The sequence below is a fragment of the Vigna unguiculata genome, chromosome 7, assembly GCF_004118075.2.
Source record: "Vigna unguiculata cultivar IT97K-499-35 chromosome 7, ASM411807v1, whole genome shotgun sequence".
NCBI lineage: Eukaryota > Viridiplantae > Streptophyta > Magnoliopsida > Fabales > Fabaceae > Vigna > Vigna unguiculata.
The window spans coordinates 9,704,343-9,720,909 of record NC_040285.1 but is presented as its reverse complement, the minus strand read 5'-3'; the positions used below and the strand labels follow the sequence as shown (position 1 = coordinate 9,720,909).

General features: G+C 34.2%; 2 protein-coding genes across 2 annotated transcripts; both read left to right on the top strand.

Annotated features, from left to right (window-relative positions):
- Window positions 1–13,168: 13,168 nt before the first annotated feature.
- Window positions 13,169–15,225, top strand: LOC114191142. The gene is made up of 2 exons (XM_028080325.1): window positions 13,169–14,948; window positions 15,095–15,225. Exons 1-2 carry the CDS (start codon window positions 13,169–13,171, stop codon window positions 15,223–15,225), a joined length of 1,911 nt encoding a protein of 636 aa, XP_027936126.1.
- Window positions 15,226–15,252: 27 nt separating this feature from the next.
- Window positions 15,253–15,814, top strand: LOC114191140. The gene is made up of 3 exons (XM_028080324.1): window positions 15,253–15,342; window positions 15,416–15,622; window positions 15,704–15,814. Exons 1-3 carry the CDS (start codon window positions 15,253–15,255, stop codon window positions 15,812–15,814), a joined length of 408 nt encoding a protein of 135 aa, XP_027936125.1.
- Window positions 15,815–16,567: the final 753 nt, after the last annotated feature.

Here is a 16,567-nt window from a genome sequence, read left to right as displayed (position 1 = left end):
CAAGGCAAATCCAATTCATGGGCGCTCTTTGAGTGCAAAAAATTATGAAAACTCCTGCCATCAATGAGAACATGAACAAAATGCTCTAATATTTTTTTGGTAACATGAAACCTTTTTGAACTAAATTGTCTTGACAATGCATTTAAACTTAACTAAGTCAGTTAGAGGTGGATCATTAGAATCATCCAGAGGAAGATCAGGAGACATGGTCTCCTCCTCGTCATGCACTAGAAGAAAGAATCGAGATTATGGTGGTTAGGACTGTATTTCTCATCACAGTTGTAGCATAAACCAAGATCACAACGGTTATGGATTTTTGAAGTTGAAAGACGTTTAAATGGAATAACTGGCGTAATCGGTGGGGGAAGAAAACCTTGCTATTGGGACGAAGGTAAGGAATGAGAGGCCGAAATAGGAGAACGCTACGGAGGCTACACCATGGAGTTGAATTTGTCCTCTTGAAGCTTGGCCAACTCTGCCTATTCTAAAAAAGACACCGGTTGGAAGGCGAGAACCTCACATTGGATGTTTGGGCAAAGGCCATTAATGAGTCATTGTTTTCCCTTTATTCCATTGCCTTTTTGTATTCATCTTGATAGATGTTTGATGCTTAATTGTATGTTTTTAGTGCATTTTCATCCATTGGGCTTTATTGGACCATTATTTTGAATTTTGATTAATTTGACATTAATTTATCTAATTTTTGTTTCTAATTATTTTTAGGTATTTTGTGAAGTAATTTTGAAGCTTGGACACTACTCTTAATATGAAGAGAGAGTTGCTACATCATTACCACGTTTTTCCATGTCATTTCCACGCCATTTAAGTGATTAGGCCAACATTTTGGGCCTATAGTGACATTTTTGTAATTCTACTGATTAGAATGACATTTTTGTAATTCTACTGATTAGAATGACATTTTTGTAATTCTACTGACTAAAATGAGATTTTTGTAAATATGTGAATCTATGGTGAGAGGAGCACGAATTTAGGTTTCATTTTCCATGACCAGCCATCATCATCTTCCATATACTCCATTTTTATGTTTCTTTGTTTTATGTGGTGACCATGGAGGCATCCACTCATCTTTTAGATGTTTTTACACTTTGAATCAGCACCCACTTGGGGATTTTGACATTTTTGCACCTTGGAACAATTGGGTATCATTTTTTTTGAAGTATTGTTAATTTTCTTCTCTGTTTTCGTTTATAGCCCTTTCATTGAAGTATTTTGGTTTTCGTTTCTACCATTTTACGTTTTCATTTCTAGAATTTACGTTTTGTTATTGTTTGGTGCATTGAAATGATGAATTTGATTAAGGTTATATTTTGTTGCAGCTTCATTTCTAGGGAGGGCTAATTTTGTGATTGATTCCCTAAAGAGAATGCATGAGCTTTGAGGTTCTTTGTTCCATAATGTTGATTGAGTTCTGTTTTGGTTCACTTTTTATCTTTTAATCTCCTAGGGTAATTCAGATTCTGTGTGTGCTTAATATGCAGTGGATAATTTGGTGTTTAAGTTAATATGTATTCATGCTTAATGAATGTGGGTTGCTTGTTTAGTGGTAGATTAATTTATGTGTGTATTGCTTTAATGTAATGAAGCTTTTCTTAATCTTAGCTTAGTTGATCGGGAATGAGTGGATTAAGAGTTATCTAATAGAGTTCTAATTCTCGTGATTGATGATAAGTGGAAGTGCATTTTAATTAGGGAATCAACACGTTTTAATAACTATTTTATTTCATTTAACCCGTTGTTCACATTTTGTCAGTACTTGAATCTGCCACCCCGCCTTTGTGTTGAATTGTATCTAGAAAACTTCGGTTGAAAAAAATGGTCACTAGAAGACAACCTTGGGTTAACTCTTGAGTTTTGCATTTATATATTTTATTTGGTTGGGTACGACCTCGATAAAATTAGCCATAAATGAAACACTAAAGTACAAAATGAATGAGGAACGTTCACGAACCTATTCACAAGTGCTTCAAAGTCATTTAAATACTACAAAACAGACTTTGTTTGAGTGAGCTTACAAAGACGTCCCTTCACATTCTAAAATCAAGATAAGGCAAAACATGTCTCGAGAGACTGTAAAAAATGCTTCCAAGAATGAAGGAGGTTATTTTGCTCCAACCATTGAAACCAACTAAGAATTGGACCATCCATGTAAAAGGAAATGATCTGGAGATGTTTGGTCTTTGGTGTGTGATGATAGTCGAAAAAATGAGTGGCTGCAAAAATCCAAATTAAGGCATTGGAACCATCAAAACAGGGACAAACTAATAGAATTTTAGGGGTTTGCTTCATAAATGATGCTTGGAAAAATGGATTTTGCTAGAGAGAAGCAACCTCAGAAGAAAGGTTGTTGACACAGGCAGTTAGACGTGATACCTAGTCAATCACAAGGTTAACGACAGAAGGCTGAGATATCGTCATTGAAAGCACTTATTGATAGGAAATAGAATTAAGAATTTGTATTCGAGGTACCAGGCCCCAGATGGAAAAGGAAACTTCAGTGTATAATATTCTTATCCCCAAAATGGGTTATTACAATGCTTTCATTCTTGCATGAACTAATTGTTCCTACATATCACGGTAACCACATAAAAACTCTAACAGAAAGATTCATATCCCACAAGAGACAAAATAACAAATCAAATAAACTATAACACTCAACGCACATAATTGTCTTAGTCTGATGGCCTCACAACATTTATTTTGGGCTTAGTACTAACACTTGGGTTATTTTTTTCACTTGGCCCATTCTCTTCCTGATTGCATGTTGTATCATTAACGGAGGAAGTGAATTAAACTATCATCGATTCTTGCAAATTTAGAATGTGAATAAATTTAGAATGAGAATGTTATTAAATATATGAATTTTCAGATTTTTTTGTTTTCATTTTCATACAGAGAAATTAAAACAAGTAATATTAAGTCTCTAATGAGAGAGAAAGAAAGATAAGATAACAACAAAGATTATTTTCCATGGGTTACATCAAGTGTTGAGGGATGAAGAAATTCACTAGTCGTAGCTCATGCCTCTTTGCTCGAAGCTTCACACACTAGATTTTTTCTATTTTCTCTTTTGTAATTCCTCCACGTGTTCCGCATGAAAGACTAAACCTTTCTGCATTATCTCTCTACTGAGTTTATAGTGAATTTTGAGGTTTTATGCTAAACATGTTCAATCGTTTAGTTCTAAAATCAAAGTGTGTTTCTATTTGTTCTTTTTGAATTCCAATTTTTATGGTTGGCATTGTTTTTAAACGCTTGTTGATGATTCAATTCTAATATTTTATTGAAATTCTTGTTATAATACTAACAATCCTTAGTTTGCTTAATTCAAGAGGTAAAATAATATAAATATTGAATGTAGACGTTTGGATACATGAGAGATATTTAATGAATTAATAGAAGGTGTGATTATATCATTTATCTTTTTTTAATCTCAATTTTTGTTCTTGGAGTGGTTTTAGAATGCTTATTGATTATTCAATCTTGTTCTTTAATTGAAGTTTTTGTTAGTTTGCTTAATTCTAACAATTTCTTGTTTGCTTAATTCAAGAGGTAAATGGTATAAATATCAAACATAGAGGTTTGGAGATGTGAGAGATACACTTCTATTGATACTGTTTGATTAATTCAATTATGTTAAGAATTTGAATGAATGATAATTACATGAAAATTGATGAAGAATTTAACTATGAACGAACTACAAAATCAAATTACCTTTTAATTGTTTTATTCATACTCCTTCAAACATTACTCATTTACTGTTTTCTCTAATTTTTGTTTCTTCAGACAACTTAAGAATCCAGCTTACTAAGATCACAATTGTATTTATTCGGAGACAACTTTGGGTTGACTAACCCTATTTATACTTAATCTAAATTGACTTCTTATAAAGTATACACTTTTGGACTTCACATTGGAGGATATACTATGATTAGACATCTACTTCTTCATTGGATGACCCATCACTACATTAGACGTCTACTTCTTAATTTGATTGTGGAAACAACAATTATCAATCATTTTTTTTATATTACTTTTTCATGGTCTTCCTAATAAGATGTGATAAGCTTCCATAGGTATATCACAAATAACTTGACCCCTTATAGTTCCCCATGAAAAACTTGACATTCACATGCTTCATTAAGCCAATGAAGTTTATAAGGTTTTGGATGGGTAAGATAGTAAGATTCTTTTTTCAAGCAACCAAGTGTTGCAACTGTTGCAACATGAAACACTGTTATGTGTTATTTGAAACTTTATATCTCTTTTGTAGGAACCTTTTCTCAAATTATGTTGTTACCTTAATTGGATATATATAGAATAAAGATAGACAAACAAGAACTAGTCCCAATGAAAAAAAATTGGATTCGGAAAGAATATTACTCCTAGAATTCCTAATATGAGACGTGATCCAAGAAAGATTAAAATAAAATCATGTAATGTCCACACCCCTTATTTCAAGCAACTATGGTGGTGTTTTCAACCTTTCTTATCCAAATTGTCATCATGGACATCTTTATCCCTATCTTTTTCTTATATTCCTCTATGTTAGCACAAATGGTTTGATGATTTGGTACTTGAAGATTTGATGAAGATATATGAAGCCATTGTATTGGAATGTGTTGAGTCCATGATAAAATTGATGAAGGTGTGAAGACTTGATGATTCACGTGTTGATCAAGCTTGAAGTGTGTATTGAATCTGAGTTTCGCATGATCTGAGTTTCGCATGAAGCCATTGTATTGGAATGTGTTGAGTCCATGATAAAATTGATGAAGGTGTGAAGACTTGATGATTCACGTGTTGATCAAGCTTGAAGTGTGTATTGAATCTGAGTTTCGCATGAAGAATACAAAGCTTGAAGATTGGTGCTCATAGTGTATACCATTTCACGTTGTATAGATGTCTAGGGTCTAGTTGGTGTCTTTTAACCTGTTGAATTGAATTTTAACATGTTAAATGGTTTGCTGTAGTAGTTTTACTTGTTACACATTCAATCAATTGATTTATTTTTTAATCGACTGGTTTCACTTAAGTTAAGTGAAATCAACTGATTGAATGAAAAATCAACCTGTTGATTGTGTTAACAAATTGACTATATATTCTTTTTTTTTTGTCTAGAGAGAGGTGTGAGACTTACCATTTGCAGTACGAAATCATTGTGAATTTTGTGGAAAACTCTCTCTCTGGATCATACAAAAGTGCAACCTTTGGAGATTGATCTTGGATTTTACTTGGAGCAATTTTTCTTGTTTTAGGAACTTGGAGAAAAATGTTTGGTTGTGCAGGGAGAGCCTTTATTCAAGTTTGAACTTTCTCAAGTTTTTGAGTGATTTTTAGTGGTTTTCCAGGTCTACAAATGTGATCTTGCTGTGCTTGTTGAGATTCTTGTGGGATTCAAGAGTCTTGGTGTGTATTTTTGCTTATTTTGAAAGTGTAATTTTGTGGATTAAGTAAATCTTTTGAAATAGTGCAAGTCAGGCTGAGGTTGCCTTGACAAACTGGATGTAGCTTAGATTTAAGTGAACCAGTATAAAAACCTTATGTTCTTGTGCTTGTCTCTATCTCTTCTCTTTTGATTTGTATTTTAAGGTTTCAAGAATTGTGGTTTGTACATTCTTTTAACCATTCTTGTGTGTTCTAGCACAACCCGAGGCTTGGCTCATGTCTGTATTACTACTCATTTGAATCAATCTTGATAAGTCTTTCATGTTGTTTTTGGTTTAAAATGTAAATTCGAAATTCTGCAGAATTCCCAGTATTTTCATCTGTAGATTTGCATTGTACTGATTTAATATTTTCATTTGTTGATTTACATTGTACTGTTAACTGTTTAATGAAATTAGTCGATTGTCCCTGTTTTTGATCGATTAAAAGTGTGTAGTCCAGTCGCTGTTGCATCATCATTTCGTGGCTAATTTGATTCAAGTTAAATGTGTTTTAAGCTTTCAAAATCAAAGTTTTTAATAAGCCAATTCAACACCCTTTCTTGGCATATTACCCATTTCAATATTTACAATTGGTATTAAAGCAAGGTTGTTGAAAATTACTCAAGTTTGATCCTAAAACTGTTTTTAATTGTTTTGAAATGATTGGAAAAAAAACTTCCTTAGGAGGTGCTTCTATACATAGGCCACCTATGTTTAGTGGTGTCAATTACCAGTTTTGAAAAATTAGAATGAAAATTTTCATTGAATCAATTGACCAATGTATTTGAGATGCAATTTTGAATGGACCTTACATTCTTAACCATGTCGTTAATAGAAGAAGGTTGATAAGCTTTGGAATGGATGGACAGATAGAAAAGAAGACGTGCTCAATATAATTGTGCCGCAAAGAACATTCTCACATCTTCATTGAACCTGGATGAGTTCTTTAGGGTCTCTCAATACAAAAGTGCTAAAGACATGTGGTATGTACTTGAAGTCCCGCATGGAAGGAAAACTAACTCTTTAGGTAATTTGTCCTAATTTTATAGTTTTCAAACATACTATAATCTTACCATCAAAAATAATAATTATCATGTCCTAAACCTAACCAAAACCTACACATCATCGAGGTTCAATCGTAACTGATAGTTGAATTTCAGAAGCCTCATTGACATAATAAGCATAAAGAGGAAGGTTATTCTCCATAACAACGTTGCGACGTCTAAGGGTGATAAGATGGGAAGGAACAGCCCAATATCTCTCAACTTTGCTGCGAAGATCACACACTTTATCAGTCTCTTTCACCCTCACATACCCATCACTCCCCAGAGATTTAATCAAGACGTGGAGCTTGTGATGAGGTGGCAATGGAGTAACGGTGAGATATAATGTTTCACTCGTTCGAAAGTCATAATCATCGATGTATTCATGATCTCTCATTATCCTATTATGGTGCCACAAACTTTGCCTGTAAATTTCTACGTCCAACTCTTTATGAATCTTCCGTTTCAGATCAAAAACCGTGTCTGATAACGTCATTTCTATCTCGGGCACTATCTCTCCACCAGTTATTTTGAAATACACCATAGTTTTGTATGTATTTTGAGTATTATGAGTAGAAAATAGATGCATGTATAATTTGGTTGCGTTATATTTATTTGGTTATTGCATGCTAATTTACAATTGATGCGCCAAACTAACAGGGTCACAAACCTTTTGTTTGGATGTGATGTGAACTTTGTGATAAGGTGGTTCATACCATCTCATTTATTTTCTGTGACTTTATGTATATAAGGATATATATACACCGTAGGACGATCCAACCACAAAGTTGCCAATGGGAAGACTAGTAACATATATATCTTTATCATATCGAGAATGTCAATGTAAAGTAGTATTTTAAATATACATAATGTTTTTTTTGCTTAAAATAGAAAATTATATATAGTTTTTCTTTTTTCACGATTTTAATCCCTTATCTTTCCATTACCAACCTTCCTTCTTGGTTTCTTTTTCCATCATCTTAATTTTGTAACTATATATAAGTTTGTTGTAACTTTTCACAATATATTGAATTACTCTCAAATTACATTTAATAATTATATAAGAAAAATCACATTATTTTTCATGGACAAAGGGTGATAAAATAGGTTATGATTTGCGGACTAGCTTCCAGATGGACTATTCTAGAATTTTCAAGATGAGTTCGTTTTGACATAGTCACTTATTTAGAAAAAGAATTAAAAGAAAAAAAATTAATGAGTCTGTCTAACACATGACAGACGAATTATAACTTTTTGTCTATCTTGTTGTGGCAACCCAATCATCTATATTTGGCAAGTTGAAAAAAAAACAACTGGTGAAAAATAACGTAAATACAATTTTAGAATGACAATTACAAATAATTCAAGACTGTGCAAGTGCAACGGTGGTAGGCAAATGAATTTTGTAAAATACTAATATTTTGACCCACTCCAGCATTACAACTAAGAAATAATAAGATACTTGCATCGCATGAGATCTTTCCCGGAATGCGTGACAAAATTTCTTTACAAGAAGCTGTGCGAGAATAACACAACCATTGGGAGGGAAAACATTGTGCAAGTAGAGAAAATCCAGTGCACACCCCGCTGTAATGATTTAATTGAGAAAGAATATTGTTATAACCTTTTTCAGATTAGGTTTTTAACTCATGGTTGTACTTTCTTAATTTTCAGTTAGTTTATAGCAAATTTGTATAATTTTGGATTATAAAATTCTCTCTTTGTAACAGAATATTTAGTTTAATTAACGGTAATTGTGGCTGAGAGTATGATAAAGGCTTGTATAGTGTAGGAGTGAAAAATTATGCTACTAGAAGATTTTACAGAGATTATGGACCATATGGATTCAATTGTTTAATTGTCTGAAAGATATGAAAAATAGGATTTTCATAGGTTTGATAAAGTTTTTGTTAACTAATTTTGATAAATTTTTCACTAACTCTTCTTTTCTTTTTTTAAGTCATGATAAATTATTTTAAAAAATAATATTAATGTAATGTAAATATTGTTAAAACTTGGTCAAAAAAATCTTTTTACGAAGAAATAATATTTGTAACTGTTTTTACAACCTTTACTTACTCTTTTCATATATTTATATTTATTTATCTGCCGCCTGTTTTTATTTTTAAATATCTATATTATATAATCACAATAATTAATAAAAATTAAAATATTTAAAATTATGTTATTGCATAATTCTATTAATGATAATAAAATAATTGTACTTCTCATTTAACTAATAATAATTTATAAATGTAATAAAATTTATAAAAAGTTTCTCATCATTGCATATTTTATATGGGTGTAACTATAATTTAATTATGTTTTAAATTTTTTATAAACTTATATTATTCAATTTAGATTTTATTATTTAATTTTTTTATTAACTAGATAAATAATTTAATTGTTAATTGAGATTTTATTATTTAATTGTTTTATTAACTAGATAAATAATTTAATAATTTAATTATTTAATTTTTTATAATTTATTAATTTTATACAAAACTTCTAAATCTAATTCTAAAATTCTAAAAATTTTAATATGCATATGACAAATATTTTACATATATATTTACTAGCTATTTGGTAATTTAGTAATTAGTTTGGTTACTTTTAACTACATTTTGGTACCCAAGTCATGGATAATATATATATATATATATATATATATATATATATATATATATATATATATATATAATCTCAAATATAATATATTATGTTATTAATTATTATCAAATCTCTAATTGTTAAACATTTTTTTTTTATTAATATTCATTTTTTGTTTAATTTATTGTATAATTATGTTTAATATATATATTCTGAATGAAATAACTTTTACTTTTACCCATAAATATTCTAACTAATTATTAAACATATAATTATTAAATTATATTTATAAATACTAGAAAAAATTGTATGTTATGAGTGAGGAGGTTTTAAAATAATGAGACCCTATTATTTTAATAATATAATGCATAATTATAAATAGAAATTTCAAAAAAGATCTTATTACTTAAAAACATTCCATCTCTCTAAATTATTTTTAGAGTTCTTCCATCTCTTAAAGGTTGTTGACTCTGTAATCATTTGTTTGAAGATCGGAGACTGCCTGTGTGATCTTCGCGGTGAGATCTTCAAGTTCATCCTATCAGTTTCCTTAATTGAGTAAGTTGAATTTCAGCTCATCTTTTGGTAATTTTTGATCATCCTGCATGTGAATCTTTTAGAGATCGCATGTGACTTTATTGTCTTCTGTCTAATTCTTTGTTGATTAAGGATCATGAAGGTATGATATGATTATTTTGTGGTATATTTGTGTGTAGATAGAGTACCTCGGGGCTCAAGGAAGGTTGTGGTGTTTTTAGAGCCAGTTCAATTTTACTCAGGTAAGGGAAGCTAATTAAACCTTGTTTGTCTTGTGTTATTGTTAAATTGTTTTGAATTTCTTAGAATCGATGATGAAGTTTGGATTATAGCATGAACTTTTATGGTAGTTTAGCGTTAATTCTGATGCTATCAGTTGGATTTAATTTGTGAAATTGAGAATGTGCTTAGAGGCCTGCATGATGATGTTTTTCTGTAACTAGAACTCTGGCATATCTTGAGAAGTTGTAAATTCTTTAAGCTCGGGTGCATCAAGACTCAAAAGCACATAATTAAGCATAATTGGAATCTGTACAGTTATGTAGAATTCTATTATGTAGAATTATGCAAACCCGTTGGGTGAGCGAGGTCTCGTGTGGCGAGTTATGCGTTAGGGGCTCTTTGATTTAGGGGTCGCTGGGTGAGCATAACTCGCTCGGCGATTTATGAGGGAATATTTTTCTTGGATGCCCAGTGGTAAACTCGTTGGGTGAGCAATCTTGTCTCTGGTTGAAAGTGAAATCTTTGCCTGACGAGAAGATGAGCTCGCTGAGCGAGTTAGCCAAAGCTTAAGGAACATCTTGTTGTTTTATTTTGAGATGGATGTTTTGATAATTGAACCAATTATATGTTATGTAAGACCTGAGAAAAATTAAATAAATTAAATAATTATTTAATAATTGCGGGTAATAGAAGCATTTAAAGCAATTAATGTGTGGATTTATGACGTGGAAAAGTACTAGCTCAAATGGTTGAGAGTACTTTGATTGTGTGAGAGGACTTGGTTTTGAGTCTTATGTGTGCCATTTTATGTTATTTAAATTATGAATTTTTATGCCATATATTTGAATGCGTGATGTGATCACTTAACCTTAGATTTGATGGAATTAATAAAAGTGTAAATTGGTTGAATTGGTTATGTACCTGCTTAGTGATTGAAAGGTTGGGAGTTCAAACCTTGTTGAGAACTAACCAATTTTCTTTTTTGCCAAAATTTCGTTAGCATGAATATGAAAGGGTTTAGGAACCCTAGCAGCCAATGGATAGGTAATTTAGAGGGTTGGGAACATCATATTAGGGGACTTAATTAACCATTAAACCTTCATTTTATTTAATTTTCGTTTTGGTGGTAAAAAGGGTAATTAGAGAGGTAGTGATTCAGGAAAAGAGAGAGACTTAGCAAAAGGAGAGGTATTAGGACTGGAGTGTGAACGTTGGGCAGAAAAGGGTTGGTGTGGGCGTACTATAGAGAGTTGGAAGGGAAAAACAGTGTGACGGGAGCAAACAAGAGAGGAGGAGGTTTTGCTTCGAGGCACACTCACCAATTCGGGTTTGAGAGCGGAAAATCCAGGTAAGGGGAGTTGTTATGTGTGGTTTTTAGTTGTATCACTTATACTGTGCCTGCGTGATCAATATTGCATGTTTTTCTGTCAGTTTTCATACTGTTTCATCGAAGTTTCTAGGTTTTTCCCAGAAACCGCCTAGCGGTTCAATCCATACCGCCAGGCGGCACATCAGAAATGCCCACTGTTCTTATTTTGGCTTGAACCGCTTGGCGACGATGAATTCCTGCCAGGCGGCGCGACATCATTCGCGTTCCTTTTGATGTTTTGATGGTATTCGTACAAGTGTGCATGTGGTTTCTGTGATTGATGTGACTGGGTTCTATTGGATGCTTTGCTGGACCGAAATTGATTACCAATTTGGGGTATGTCAAGGTTAAGAGATGATAGTGTATGAATCGATTAGGGTTACACGTGAGTGTGAATATAAAGACACTTTTATGAATCAAATTGAGAATAGATAATTAGCACGTAATGCAGGTATGGTTGCATCTTGGTGGCTGAAGTTGGTAGGAATGGAAACTGGAAAATGGACTGAGTATGGCATAGGAATGGAGAGCCTGCGATTCTGCAGAATACTGGTGTATCGCCCGGCGGCGTGCTGCTTGCCGCCAGGCGACGATGGGTGCAGGTCCGGTTCTGTGTGCTTAAAAGAGGGAGAAAAAATGCAAGGGAGTAGAACTTGGATGAGTCATGGTTTTTATATAATTATTGATAAAACTGTAAGAGATAAATAATCTGTAGTATATAATTAGGGAAATTAGATTAAGTGTGAAGGTATGAGCATGATATGGTAAGATTGTAAGAAGGTTAATTTGAAATAGTAAGAATAAGAGTTTTAATGACAAGTCTCATGTTTGAATGAACACACTTGTTGGGGTCGCATCGCTGGAATAAGAGATAGTGGGATTAAGATTCGAGGTATTACCATGATTTGTGTAAAATGAATTATAAAATTAACCGAGTAGGAAGTATGGTACTGTGGTAATGCAATTTGAGCAGGGAATGTGGTATGAGGAAATGTACTGTGTGGTTTCAATAGGAATTAGGAGAATTTATGGTATAATGTTGGAGGGAATTGGTGAATCGTAGGTGAGATAGGGAATTTGGAATGGGATTATAGGTACTGCGATCAGTCAAGAGGCTGGCTAGGAATTCAGAACGAGAGTGGGGTTAACCAAGATTGCTTTGCTACCTTGGAGAGATTAGGGAAGTGTGGGATAATATGAAAGAGAGGTGAAATCAATGACTGGTACGGTACTATCACAACGCCTGGCGGCTAGATTGGGTGAGCCAGGCGGTAGAAGACCCAGAAAGGGGGTCTGCAGAGATTGGCGCCTGGCGGTGAGGTGAGATCCGCCAGGCGGACGCGAGGCAGCGAGCTTTCTGTTCGAGGACCTAACGCCTGGCGGTGGGACGGGAACCGCCAGGCGGTCTGAACCTGTTTCGCCAGGCAGCGTTTGGAGCTACGCCAGGCGGTAAGCTCGCGAACTATGGTTTCTGTTTGTGATGTTTTAACATGAAGAAACTATGCTTGGATCAGGATGCATACTTGATTGTGATCATGATTAATCACTTTCATTTCGTGTACTTCAGAGACCAATGCGAAATGCTGTCGAAATTTTGTGAAATTTATGATGTTTGACTTCTTTGTACATGTGTTAGCAAATTATGAAAAATAATTGATGTGTACCTAAAGCCGTTGATCGATGATTTGAAACTATTATGGGAAGAAGGTGTCGATGTGTATGATTCATATTCTGAAGAATTGTTTTGTTTGCGTGCAATGTTGTTTTGCACCATAAATGATTTTCCAGCATATGGAAACTTGAGCGGTTACAGTGTTAAAGGTCATTTTGCATGTCCCATTTGTGAAAAAAACACGAGTTATATTCAATTGAAGCACGGTCAGAAAACTTTGTATACAAGACATCGAAAATTTCTTCCTCGAAATCATCCTTATCGTAGAATGAAAAAAGCATTTAATGGAAGTCCTGAGGATGAAGTTGTAGCGAGACCCCGCAATGGTGAAGAAATATACAACCAAGTGGAAAACATTGACATTGTATTTGGAAAACATCCAAAGAAAAAGACCACGGAAAAAAGCATTTGGAAGAAACGATCAATCTTCTTTAATCTTCCATATTGGTGTAAACTTGATGTACGACATTGTATAGACGTGATGCACGCTGAAAAAAATGTATGTGATAGCGTCATCGGGACTTTACTAAATGTAAAAGGAAAGACTAAAGATGGAGTTAAAGCACGACAAGATTTGGCTGAAATGGGCATCCGTTCTAGGTTACATGCACAATCAATTGGAAGACGAACCTACCTGCCTCCAGCTTGTCACACTCTTTCTAGAAAAGAGAAGCAAATTTTTTATGAGTGTTTAAGAAGTGTGAAGGTTCCCCAAGGTTACTCTTCAAATATTAGTAGCCTTGTTTCTATGCAAGATTTAAAGTTAGTCGGTTTAAAGTCTCACGATTGTCATGTGTTGATGCAACAACTTTTACCAGTAGCTTTTCGAGCCATCTTACCTACTTCTGTCAGAGGTATTCTAACACGTTTGTGTATGTTCTTCAATGCCATATGCAAGAAAGTTATTGACCCTCGAGTGTTAGACGATTTGGAAAATGAGGCCATTAGACTATTGTGTCAATTGGAAATGTATTTTCCACCTTCATTTTTCGATATCATGGTTCATTTGATAGTTCATCTTGTGAGGGAAATTCGATTATGTGGGCCAGTTTTCTTGAGATGGATGTACCCAGTGGAAAGATACATGAAGATCTTAAAGGGATATGTCAAGAATCAGTATCGACCAGAAGCTTCTATTATAGAGCGGTACATTGCAGAAGAAGCCATTGAATTCTGCTCAAGTTATATGCCAAGTTGTGAACCAATTGGAGTTCCTAAGACTAGACATGAAGGTAAATGTGAAGGTAAGGGTGTGCGTGGAGTGAAGATTCAAAGTGTTAGTAGAAAATTAGTTGATCAAGCCCATTTGTACATCTTAAACAACACTGTAGAGGTCATTCCTTACATAACGCAACACATTGATGAAACGAAATCAACACATCCACGAATGAGTGAAAAATGGGCACTTAATGAACATAACAAAACATTCTTATCATGGTTTAAGAAAAAGGTTTACGCGACTCCAAATGTTTCTGAAACTCTATTGAGGCTAGCTCGTGGACCGAACAATGATGTCATTACATATGGTGTGTACTACATAAACAATCATTGTTTTTATTCAAAGATGGAAGATGACAAAAGTAGAGTTCAAAATAGTGGGGTTACACTTCAAGCTGAATCTGTACATTTTGCCAGTTCTAAGGACAAGAATCCAATTACAGCATCCATGAGTTACTTTGGAATAATACACGAAATATGGAAAGTTGATTATGTGACTTTTAGAGTGCCAGTTTTCAAGTGTAAATGGGTTGATAGTAATTCGGGTGTTAGCACAGATGACTTTGGCTTTACTTTGGTGGATCTTAACAAGATGAGTGATACAAATGAACCATTTATTATGGCTAGTCAAGCAAGACAAATTTTTTATGTCATTGATCCAGCCAATCAGAAATTGTCAGTTGTATTAGAAGGAAGAAACATGCACGTAAATGATGATGAAGATTGTCTAGACATACTTGAGACAACGTCTTTCTCATCAAGAACTATTCAAGACAAAATTGATGATGTAACTGATGACATCCATGCTATTCGAAGTGATCACAATGAAGGCATATGGGAGAACACAATTTCTTGATAGGTGTTTATTTAATAATATTGTCACATTTACAATTTTTTATTTTTCTTCCTGTTTTAATATAATAGAGGTTAATTGAGTATATTTTCATTGTTAACATTTCCTAATGATATGTTTCAGGTATGACAAGCTCCGGATCAGACCAGGAGGGACCTGGTAGATCTGTGATTCGGTTGCCGGATGTCACAAACCGACGAGAGAGGATGCCGGTCCACATTGATCCTCGATCGGGTGAACCCAGTGGCCCTTAGGAAAAAAAGTACCGTAGCTACATAGGAATGTTGGCCAAAACAAAAGTTTCTATTGCAATTGCATGTTGGGATGACGTCGCGGAGGTCGAGAAGAACCTCCTATGGCAGGATCTTGTGGTATGTTTACTTAAACCAACTATAGTATTTTTTTATGTTACTGTTAACATAACATATTTTATGTTTTAAACAGCACAAATTTGAGATTACTCCGAACACTGAGCGAATTAGAAAGAAAGTCTTATCTCACATAGCCACCAGATGGAGGGACTTCAAGGCAAGGCTCACACGTTTATATGTGTTTGGAGATAGACAACATGACACTCCTTGTGAGAAGTACAAAATCTCGGAGGAGGAGTGGATGCAATTTCGTGCATGTAGAGAGTCTGGAGACTGGCAGGTTTGTTTGTTAAATTTGTTTATAGTGACACTAGTCATACATTTCTGTATTCAAACTATTAAATAATGTTATGTGTGACAGGAAAAAAGGACAGCAGCCCAACAAAGACAAATGCTTAATGATACACCACATGTACTCTCTCGAGGTGGTTATGCATTATTGGAGAAAAAATTGAAAAAGTCGCGTGCATAGTCTCTGGGACTTGAGTCCCCTGACCTAGTGGATGCAATTCCTTGGTACGAGATGTGGAAGGCTGCTCGGACTAAGTCCGATGGGCAAATGACATCACAATCAGCTCAAATCATATCTCAAAAAATAGTAAGTACAAACCTTATTTGACTATCATAGTTCATAAGTTTCTCCTTTTGATTAAACTTTCTTTTATGGTGTAGGATGAATTAATTGAGCAAGAGACTCAGGGTTCGTTTGTTGACCATGGTCGGGACGATATACTCACAACGGCAATTGGAAGGCCAGAGCACCCAGGACGTGTGCGTGGTGTTGGAGGTGCCATTGGTCTTCGAGATTACTTTGGTCCTCCACAAAGAAGTAATGAATCGTTGAGTCAAGAGGCCTTAAGGAAGATGGAGCAACAAATGGAGGAAAGATTCAACCAACGCATGGGAATTATGGAGCAACGTTTTATGGAACAACTTCAACAGCAACAACAAATACAAAGAACACTTGAAGAAAAGCTTCAGTCCATGCAGCAACAGAACATGGAATTACTCACTCAAGCTCCAACAGGACAACATGTGAGTACAAAAGGCTCATGCTCTGGTGTAGATCATACTGACTACACAAGTCAGTATGAGCTATTGGTTGATTAAGACCCCCCGCGCGTAGTGGCCATAGGACGACAACTTCAGGGTGGGGAGACTATCCATGGTGTTCCTCTATTGCCCCATCATGCGTGTGTGATGATTGATGAAGTTCGAGATCCCC

Coding starts and splice junctions, on each gene's coding strand:
- LOC114191142 (XM_028080325.1), top strand. CDS start 13,169: ATGAAAAAAGCATTTAATGGAAGTCCTGAGGATGAAGTTGTAGCGAGA. Junction 14,949..15,094: donor TCGAAGTGATCACAATGAAG/GCATATGGGAGA, acceptor GATATGTTTCAG/GTATGACAAGCTCCGGATCA.
- LOC114191140 (XM_028080324.1), top strand. CDS start 15,253: ATGTTGGCCAAAACAAAAGTTTCTATTGCAATTGCATGTTGGGATGAC. Junction 15,343..15,415: donor TCCTATGGCAGGATCTTGTG/GTATGTTTACTT, acceptor TGTTTTAAACAG/CACAAATTTGAGATTACTCC. Junction 15,623..15,703: donor GAGAGTCTGGAGACTGGCAG/GTTTGTTTGTTA, acceptor TATGTGTGACAG/GAAAAAAGGACAGCAGCCCA.